Below are 10,494 nucleotides of genomic sequence, written 5' to 3'. Positions count from 1 at the left end.
CCAAGGCCCGATCGGCCACCCCGGCAGCTGGCTACGCACCTTGACGCGGCCTGGGGCGCTCCGCCCCGGCACGGTGACCGTCGTCGACGAGCAGTTCCATGGAAAGAGAGAGTTTGGGCTGCCCTTGGCTGGGAAGCTGCAGGGCGTTCTTGTCACCAGCTTGGATGATAACAGCAACCATATAGTTGCAGTGAAGGCCCTGTTCACCGGCGATGGCGCGGAAGACAGCATCAGGTTCTTCGGAATCCATCACAACGGTCAGGAGGAGTCCCATGTCGCGGTGGTCGGAGGGACGGGGAGGTATGACAGCGCCACCGGTTTCGCTGTTATTAGAGCAGCAGATGTACCTGAAACAAGGGGAAATGACAGCTTCAGCAGGAATCTCAGTTTCAGTGTGCTCCTCAAGTGAAGGCTGTGAAGGCTGTGAAGTCTCACATACCATTCTGCAAATCAACTTCTCCGCAAGAAGCTTCAGAGTTTTCGACAAGTGAAACTTGTAGATTGACAGTTCAACACACACCGAAGGAACAAGACTTAACTGAACAGGATATATATGCAATCTCATCCCATTACATTTCACTCATATCAAGTATTCATTTTACAGTTAGGAGTTAACTGGAAGTCCAAAACTGAACCCAATAGCTCCTGAAATACAATCTCTTCACCTATCTTTCACTGCACTTCTATAGTTCCACATGTGGACAAAAAACCATTGGTTACTTCTGTCCAGTCTCACCAAGACGAAAACAAATTTAAATGATTCTACAAGGTCGTTATACAAACACAGAATTGTACTGAACGGATCCAGTTGGTGAAGCGCGTTTGCCTATATTCGCAGCATTCAGAACCAAATAGATTCATCTCACTGTTGCCTTGATTACTCATCCAAGATCCTTTTGCGGAAATCTGTCACCATCAAGGGAAGGCCTTCCTTCAGAGATACCTTTGGCTCCCAACCTAGCAGTTGCTTGGCCTTGGTAATATCGGGCTTTCTCATATGGGGATCATCGGCTGTGTTGGGCTTGAATTCAATTGTCGACATTGGGTCAATTGTTCCCTTCACAACCTGGAAAAAGGCAGGATATTCATTTACTACGAACCATTTTAGATTAAAAAAAAAGTATCTAAAAACACTCTTGTACAGACCTCTGCAAGTTCCAACATGGTGAACTCTCCTGGGTTTCCCAGATTGAAAGGGCCAATATGTTCACTCTCCATCAGAGCCATCAATCCAGCAACCTAAAAGACATGGATGGAAATATCATGACAAACTTAAGACTTGATAAGAGAAATCAAAAGGTCTGTGTAGCCATTGATCTGCATTCATCTAATAAAGATAAGCAAGCAGGTGATATGATGAAAAAACATTTGATATTTGTATGCAAAGGGGAAAAATAGATGCAACAGACAAAAATACTGAAGCTATTTTTTTACCTGCGAACAAACCTATCAACAGCTAATTTCCTTGGCCTCAGTTTATGTTAGTTATTTGAAAGTGTTTCTGTGAAGGTGTGGGACTGAATACTATTGGTCAAACAAAAAGCACAAGAAGTTTCTACGGACAAAACATTTTGTTTCATCCAAGTTCATCGAGTATACAGCTAAACTACAAAAGAAAATGTTACTCTGAGAAATTATAACATGGAACAACAGAGAAAAAGAATTGCAACTAAGAGTATATATGAACACATGAGACAATCAATGCACAACAAGAATATTGCACAGTGCTTACCAGATCAGAAACATACTGAAAACTTCGAGTTTGTTTTCCATCACCATATACTGTCATTGGATGTTTGCGCAGTGCCTGCAAGGATACCCATGAGACATATAGGTCAGGGCTTCAGCGAATGGTGCAGCTAAAAACTAGTAATACATGATATGTGGCTAACAGACCTGTGCAACAAAATTGCTAACCACGCGGCCATCATCCAGGCACATACGAGGGCCATATGTATTGAAAATACGAGCAATTCGTACCTGCATTTATGCCAGTTAGCAAAAGTTTGTAGAGATTTAGCTACAATTAAGACAGTGTGGTCACATGCATTGTGCCAAGACACTAAAACATAGAGCATGTTAATGTAAACGGCATTTTAATTATTTATTGTCTCATGAATAATTATAGGATTCGAACAAAATTTAATGAATGAGTTGCACAGACCTAGATATTTTCACTTCTAAATAACTGAAATGGGACACATCAATTATGGTAACTAAAGATGACTGGATAATGCTTTCACTAGTTCACACTTTGCCAGCTAAGTGAATGCAAAGGAAAATCTTACAGGTCTAAGAGCGTACAAAATACTACCTGTGATCCATTATAAGTGTCGCAGTTTTGAACTAACCCTGGTTCAAAACTGCAACACTTATTTTGGATCGAGGGATTAGTATTTTCCTAATTATAACATAAACCCGGTCAAAGAGACGGAGTAGATATAACTAGATAATTACCGCAACACCACCACCACGATGGTAGTCCATAGTCAAAGTCTCTGCTGTTCTTTTGCCCTCGTCATAACAACTCCTAACACCTGAAAAAGGCAAGGGTTTAATCCTCTGGAAGTAATATTAGGCGCTGAGCAGTGAGCACAATGAAGTGGTATAAACTAATAATGCAGTACCTATAGGATTAACATGCCCCCAATAAGTCTCCTTCTGCGGATGCTCAAGTGGGTCACCATAAACTTCACTTGTGCTAGTCAACAAGAACCTTGCACCGATTCGCTTTGCCAGACCCAACATATTCAAGGTTCCCATGACATTTGTCTTGTGCTAATTGTTAAGGGGACAAATTATACTGTATATCACTGAAGCACAATAAGAGAACTCTCACAACTGATCGTCTAAGGCAGTCAAATCTGAGAAAACAGATAGTTGCGTCATAATAGACAATTATCTGTTCGAGATCGCCCTATTGCAAATGTAGGTTTTCTATGCAAAAAGTGGTAAATTAATGAAACAGAGCGCTCCTAAATCCAAGCAAAACAGCCAAACAACCACCGCGTGCGCTTGATCCGGGCCACAACCATCACTATTGTGCCCGATCTGCATCAAGCATACCTCCCACCAACCGCACAAAAAGAAGATCGAAATCGAGTCGCTTTCAATGTAAGCAAATCAAACAGTATGTATAGATCCAGGCGTCGAGAAGGATATGATCGTCTTGATGGGGTTGTACTTGTAGTGCACGGGCGATGCGGGGCACGCGAGGTGGTAGATCCGGTCGACCTCGAGAAGGATGGGCTCGACGACGTCGTGGCGGAGCAGCTCGAACCTGGGGTTCCGCAGGTGGTGCGCGACGTTCTCCTTCCTCCCGGTGAAGAAGTTGTCCACCACGATCACGCTGTCCCCCTGCTCCAGCAGCCTGTCGACGAGGTGGCTGCCCACGAAACCCGCCCCGCCGGTGACGACGACGCGGCGAGGCGGCGGGCGGAAGCCCGTGGGGACGCCGCGGGGGTCGGACGAGTGGCCGACGAAGGAGAAGATGGGGCTGCGCTCGGTGGGGTTGGAGGCCGACAGGGAGAAGAGGTAGGGGCGGAGGAGGAAGAAGGAGGTGGCGATGAGCGCGCCGAGGAGGACGAAGAGGAGCCGCTGCTCGCGGAGGAGGTAGCCGACCCAGGTGCGCGGCCCGGGGCGCGCGGGCTTGGAGATCTTGGACGCCGGCGCGTGCGCCGGCGACGGGGCGTGGGTGGGGGACTTGTGGAGCTGCTTCATGGCGGGAGAGCGGCGGGGAGGAGGCGGCGTTTGGTGCGGTGGGTTGCTGGTGGGGGGAGGCCAAGAAAACGAGCTCAAGTGTGCGAGGAGGGGCTCTCCATTTGTTGCGAATTGGTCCTCCAATATTTCCATTTTTCTGTTGAAAACTGGGAATAACTTTGTTTTGCACCCCTGAAACTTTATGAAAGGTTGTGTGTGATACACTCGACGACAAAACCACGGGTTACTCCACAAACATATAAAAGCATCCGTGTGGTCTAGATGTTGAGCAGACACTAAAGATGAGAGAAATTGTTTAGCATCAATGCTAAAAGATGTGAGTGTACATGTTAAAAGCAAAAAATCGGATGCATGTGCTAAGCTTATCAATCAATGTTAAGCTAAATCAAATAACGTGTAGTCTGTTTATGTGTATCAAGTTTCCATTCAATAATAAAAATGAGAGTCCTTGGCGTCTATATATATAGTGCCCAGTGATATATGATTATAAAAAGAGTTCGGGGAGGCAATAAAGAGAGTTGATGTGTACGTAGTAGTGTTTGATGGGGGGAGGGGGGGTTAGACGAGGGAGTTTGTATTGGAAGTTTGGATATTTAGTTCAAATTTGCATTCGGTACCAAACTCTCCAAACATATCTCCATCTAGATAAGTTTTAAAGTGCTTTGGATGTTACTTTAATGTGCTCTTGGGGACTAGTTTCTAATGATTTGGTTTTACCTGGCATGGTCTATGTGGTACCAATAAAATATATGTCACAATGGTGTCGACATTCATTTCATTAGCCTCATTTTTATTGCGCTTTCTGTTAGTCGTCATCTTTCCTCTCATTTAATAGCCATCGATAACATTGCTCCCAACTACCTTAGAGTGTAGTCTAGCCTCATTTTGCTCTTTTAGGTGTTTAATGAATGATGATGATGTTAAGTGGACCGACTGCGAGAGATATATGCAAAACGAACATAATCAAAGAAATCCTTACATTTCTTACTTAAATAGACCAATTGCACCAAACATAAGAGTGTGAGCCATCGCGTGTGAATATCCAAGTCTAAGCCCGAGCTCGTCTGATCTTGGTGAACAGTAAAAAAATACTAGAAAACTAAAAATAATTTAGGAAAATGGATGGAAGATGTTCGAGCGTGTGATGTTTGTGTCAAATTTTGTGGTGCTTGGACATCTGAGTAGCTATTAGCAAAAAAAAATGATCCAAACAGTAAACTTTCTCGTAGACCTCGAATTTGTTTTTAGAGCAACTCAGATGTCCAAACGCCACCAAATTTGGCACGAATATCACGCACTCGAACATCTTCCATGCTAAAAAATCAGAATTTTTAAAAAAAATTCTAGTATTTTTTATTTTACTGTTCGCTCGAGGGAATAGATGAGAAATAAAGAGAGTTGATGTGTACGTAGTAGTGTTTGATAGGGGGGGGGGGGGTAGACGAGGGAGTTTGTATTGGAAGTTTGGATATTTAGTTCAAATTTGCATTCGGTACCAAACTCTCCAAACATATCTCCATCTAGATAAGTTTTAAAGTGCTTTGGATGTTACTTTAATGTGCTCTTGGGGACTAGTTTCTAATGATTTGGTTTTACCTGGCATGGTCTATGTGGTACCAATAAAATATATGTCACAATGGTGTCGACATCCATTTCATTAGCCTCATTTTTATTGCGCTTTCTATTAGTCGTCATCTTTCCTCTCATTTAATAGCCATCGATAACATTGCTCCCAACTACCTTAGAGTGTAGTCTAGCCTCATTTTGCTCTTTTAGGTGTTTAATGAATGATGATGATGTTAAGTGGACCGACTGCGAGAGATATATGCAAAACGAACATAATCAAAGAAATCCTTACATTTCTTACTTAAATAGACCAATTGCACCAAACATAAGAGTATGAGCCATCGCGTGTGAATATCCAAGTCTAAGCCCGAGCTCGTCTGATCTTGGTGAACAGTAAAAAAATACTAGAAAACTAAAAATAATTTGGGAAAATGGATGGAAGATGTTCGAGTGTGTGATGTTTGTGTCAAATTTTGTGGTGTTTGGACATCTGAGTAGCTATTAGCAAAAAAAATGATCCAAACAGTAAACTTTCTCGTAGACCTCGAATTTGTTTTTAGAGCTACTCAGATGTCCAAACGCCACCAAATTTGGCACGAATATCACGCACTCGAACATCTTCCATGCTAAAAAATCAGAATTTTTTAAAAAAATTCTAGTATTTTTTATTTTACTGTTCGCTCGAGGGAATAGATGAGCTCTGGAGCCATTTTAGCCGCGTCCCAACCACGTGCACCTTTTTTGATAGGCGACTTGGGTTCATTAGCTTACTTTCCTTTAGACTAGGTAACATTGAGAAGAATGAAATGCAATGATCATCCTCCTCTCATCCCAGATGAAGGAGGCCTCACCATGTCCACCTTTTGTCTTCACTATATTGCCCATTAAACCATAGTTGGAGCCATCATAGGAGAATATGGCGCGTTGATAGACTTACATTTGGACAAAATCAACAAATATGTAAGACTGACCACATATTTGTATCGATTTGACAGGCTAAACATGTAAAATGTGGCTGCACCATTGAAACTAACCTACAAATCGTATTATGTGGTTTGATGCTCCAAAAACACGTTAAAGGTTTTCTTGTTTCCATGTGATTAAGTCAATGCTGAGAACGAGATAAACTACCATAAACAGATAAGTATATGCATGTCAAACATTAGTTTGGTCACTACGAAATAATTGCTAGAGTAGATTTTTGTGAAGCGCGATACTGGCACTTCGCATGTATGCAATGAGGAAGTTTGTATCGGGAGTTAGGATATTTAGTTCAAATTTGCATTCGGTGCCAAACTCTCCAAACGTAACTCCATGAGATAAATTTTAAAGTGCTTTGGATGTTACCTTAATGTGGTCTGGGAGATTAGTTTCTAATGATTTGGTTTTAGCTGGCATGATCTATGAGGTACCAATAAAATATACGTCATAGTGGTGTCAATATCCATTTCATTAGCCTCCTTTTTATTGTGCTTTTTGTTAGTCTCCATCTTTCCTCTCATTTAATTTTTTTTTAGAGAAAAGGCGTCGGCCGAGCCCGAGAAGAGCTAGAACCTAGTCCGATTTTAAATTAACAATGCCATCAACTGGCCAGGATTACATGGAAGCAACATACACAAAGGGAGAAAGCGGAAAAAGGGATACAAGGTGCAAAGAAGAACATCTCTAAGGCAACAATGTAACGCCCCAAGACCGGAGCTTCAGATGCCTTCCAGGTTTTCGGGTTTTCGTTGTGTGTTTTGTCTAGTTCATTGCATTCATCATTGCATCATGTGCATTGCATCATGTCATCATGCAACCCGTTTTAAAACTCAACTAAATAAATTGCATGGATCTTTGATCCATTTAAACTGAGGGAATTCACATGGTGATTCTCTTTATAATATATCATCCTAATATTTAGGGAGCTATATTAAAATATTCCATTAACTTGGAATCACCCATAACACAATTGCACTAAACTTCAACTCTTCCCTTACCCGACTCATCCTCCTACCCTTCCGTTTCGACCTTTTAAGTTAAATTGCAATTGAGTTGCAATTTTACTTTCTCCATTAATGTTCATCTTGTGCCCATAAATCATATCTATTATGTAGGGCCATCCTATAAAATTTAAGCCCATTTGGTTTCAGTTTGGTTAGGTTATAAATTCATACAAGTTTGAATTAAATTTGAACATGTTTAAATTTATAGTCTGTAAAAATTTCCAAACTAATTTGTTTAAATCGGGCATATTTCATGGTTTCCAGAAATATGTACCTCCATCCCTACTTCAACCCCAAACCCTCTATACTTTTCTCTTTATTTCTGTTTACGCATTAAATATAAAGGGAATAAGAGAGAGAAGCCCAGCCTCTTGGGCCTAGTTCTACCACGCCGGCCCATTTGCGCTGAGGACTCTAAGGCCCATCTGTAGCCCAGTCGCGCCCCCGTGGTAACCCTAGCCCATCCCTTCGTTCCCATGCCCGCCGCCTACTCCCGCATCGCTCCTCTTTCTCTCCCTCGATCTCTTTCCCTGGAGCGCCGCCGAGCTTTCGGTCCTCTCCCTCTCGCATCCGCGTGCACCCAGCGCCAGACCACGCAATCCACCCTCGCCGGAGAAGTGGACCACGCTGGAGCCCAGTTGGCCTCCTCGCCGTCGTTGCGCCCTTTCCATCAACAGCAGCGCGCCGGATCCCTTCCCTTTGCTCGATCCCACGCTCGAGCAGGCGTTCAGGAAACCTCCCGCGCACTCGGTTCCTCTTGCCGTCCGCTGCTCCGGCTCCCTCCGGCCATGCACCTCCCTTCCCGATGTCCTCCTCGAGCTACCTCGTCGCCCGAGGCAGTGCCTCCCCGCGTCCGGTCGCCGCAAGATGTCCATGACCAACGCCGCGATTTCCTCCTCTGCTCGCAAGCCTTGCTTCGCTGCTGCGCCTCCCTGACCTTACTGCCTCCACGGGGCACCAGTAGCACATCCACCTCGCCGTCCGATGCTGCTCCACCCTATCGCCTCTGCCAGCCCCGCGTTGCTGCTTGCGTCCGCCAAGTTCGATTACCTTTTGCTGCCCCGATCAAGATCGCCAAGTACCGGGATGACCCGCGAAGCCCCCTGGACGCCATGTACCACAACCGCTACATTCTGTTTCATCTCTGTCGAGACCAAGAGGACGCAAAGTACCAGGATGACGACGACCCGTCAAGTTCATCTACGTGTGTGTACCACTACGCCGGAGTCCTCGGATCCGTCAAGTTCCACTATGAGATGTACAACTACCGTCGACCGCGAAGACCTCGGATTCACCAAGTTACCACGACGACAAGTGTGAATCTTCGGATGCGCCGAGTTCGTCTACACAAAAACGCTTCATGTCGGCAAGACCCGCAAGTCGGACCCCGAACGATCGACGTCTCGTGGACCATATACAACTACCGTCACCCCGAAGACGTTGGAGTCATCAAGTACCTCTCTGAAATGAACATGAACGACTACCGTCGCAAGAATGGGACTGGAAAGTCCGAAGACCCCAAGTACCACGACACCGATGACATGAACGTATACGGAAACTCGTGCAACGATAAACATGTACCTCTACCGTCGCCGAGATCGCGAGAACCACTACCGCCGTCGCGAGAACGTCTACTTCCTCTAATTTGCACCGAACGAGAACTATCTCGCTTGCATGCTTCGAAGGTATAACCTCGAGACGATGTCCGTGAACGAATGCTTGCGATGTATGAGTTGCACCCTATGTTTGCACCGTGTCCGAGTTGTCACTTGCTCGGTCCTCCTCTTCTACCGCTAACTCGTGGGGACCCGGTTACCAGGATCACCCCACCATCTTTTGCACGCATCCGCACACTTCTCCTTTGCATTGGTATCTCAATCGAGTTACCGGAACCATTATTGTTGCCGTGGCACTCCCTTTCTTTCCACCACGGTGACAAATGCTTCATAATGCTCTTATCAACATTTTCATTAAAATTGCATAATCTTGAACATGTCATCCGCATCATGTTAACAACTTCAAGTTGGTTTAATTGTTGTTTGCATTAAATTGCTAAATGCATATGGGGATTTACCGGATTTGTTGTTGGTTATATCCGGCCCCATTTAAATTGTTTAGATGGCATAGTTTTGTTATGCTTCACCTCTTGCCATGTTAACCAACCTTTAATATTGTTGAGTACCTAACTAGGAGTTAACTAAATAATTGATGTGGTGTTTCGTCAATATGCAACGGAGTTGCATATTGAGCTCCACTTAATTTGTAGAATTGCTTGTGCACTTTTCCATGCCATGCATATTTAAACCGGACATGCATCATACTTGTTTGCGCATTGTGCCATGCTTATGTGGTGGTTGTTTACTATGTTGTTTGCTTCTTTCCGGTGTTGCTTCTTCGGGTTGGTTCCGATAATGTCGGGTTGTGAGGATTCGTTCGACTACGTCCGTTTGTCTTCTTCATGGACTCGTTCTTCTTCCTTGCGGGATTTCAGGCAAGATGACCATACCCTCGAAATCACTTCTATCTTTGCTTGCTAGTTGCTCGCTCTTTTGCTATGCCTATGCTGCGATACCTACCACTTGCTTATCATGCCTCCCATATTGTTCAACCAAGCCTCTAACCCACCATGTCCTAGCAAACCGTTGTTTGGCTATGTTACCGCTTTGCTCAGCCCCTCTTATAGCGTTGTTAGTTGCAGGTGAAGATTGAAGTTTGTTCCTTGTTGGAACATGGAGATGTTGTTCCTTGTTGGAACATGTTTACTTGTTGGGATATCACAATATATCTTATTTAATTAATGCATCTATATACTGGTAAAGGGTGGAAGGCTCGGCCTTATGCCTGGTGTTTTGTTCCACTCTTGCCGCCCTAGTTTCAGTCATATCGGTGTTATGTTCCCGGATTTTGCGTTCCTTACGCGGTTGGGCTATTATGGGAACCCCTTGACAGTTCGCCTTAAGTTAAACTCCTCCAGCAATGACCAACATTGGTTTTACCATTCACCACCTAGCCTCTTTTTCCCTTGGGTTTCGCGGACTCAAGGGTCATCATTATTTTAACCCCCCCGGGCCAGTGCTCCTCTGAGTGTTGGTCCAACTTGTCAGCCGCCGGTGGCCACCAGGGGCAACTCTGGGCTGGCCTACCGGAAGTTTGGACGATCCGGTGTGCCCTGAGAAAGAGATATGTGCAGCTCCTATCGGGATTTGTCGGCACATTCGGGCGG

The 10,494-nt window shown here is 44.5% G+C and overlaps 1 protein-coding gene across 1 annotated transcript; it reads right to left on the bottom strand.

Moving 5' to 3' along the window:
• Positions 1 to 534: 534 nt before the first annotated feature.
• On the bottom strand, positions 535 to 3,775 carry LOC123062522 (UDP-glucuronic acid decarboxylase 1). The gene is made up of 7 exons (XM_044486069.1): positions 3,163 to 3,775; positions 2,628 to 2,775; positions 2,458 to 2,537; positions 1,897 to 1,980; positions 1,733 to 1,807; positions 1,147 to 1,239; positions 535 to 1,066 (listed from the first exon to the last, which is right to left on the bottom strand). Exons 1-7 carry the CDS (start codon positions 3,718 to 3,720, stop codon positions 878 to 880), a joined length of 1,227 nt encoding a protein of 408 aa, XP_044342004.1. The 5' UTR covers positions 3,721 to 3,775; the 3' UTR covers positions 535 to 877.
• Between the last annotated feature and the right edge of the window lie 6,719 nt (positions 3,776 to 10,494).

This window comes from Triticum aestivum, chromosome 3A (genome assembly GCF_018294505.1).
Source record: "Triticum aestivum cultivar Chinese Spring chromosome 3A, IWGSC CS RefSeq v2.1, whole genome shotgun sequence".
NCBI classification, from domain to species: Eukaryota; Viridiplantae; Streptophyta; class Magnoliopsida; order Poales; family Poaceae; genus Triticum; species Triticum aestivum.
This window is presented reverse-complemented; position numbering and strand designations above follow the sequence as displayed.

Coding starts and splice junctions, on each gene's coding strand:
- LOC123062522 (XM_044486069.1), bottom strand. CDS start 3,720: ATGAAGCAGCTCCACAAGTCCCCCACCCACGCCCCGTCGCCGGCGCAC. Junction 1,981..2,457: donor ATCGTGGTGGTGGTGTTGCG/GTAATTATCTAG, acceptor GCATAAATGCAG/GTACGAATTGCTCGTATTTT. Junction 1,808..1,896: donor TTAGCAATTTTGTTGCACAG/GTCTGTTAGCCA, acceptor GTATCCTTGCAG/GCACTGCGCAAACATCCAAT.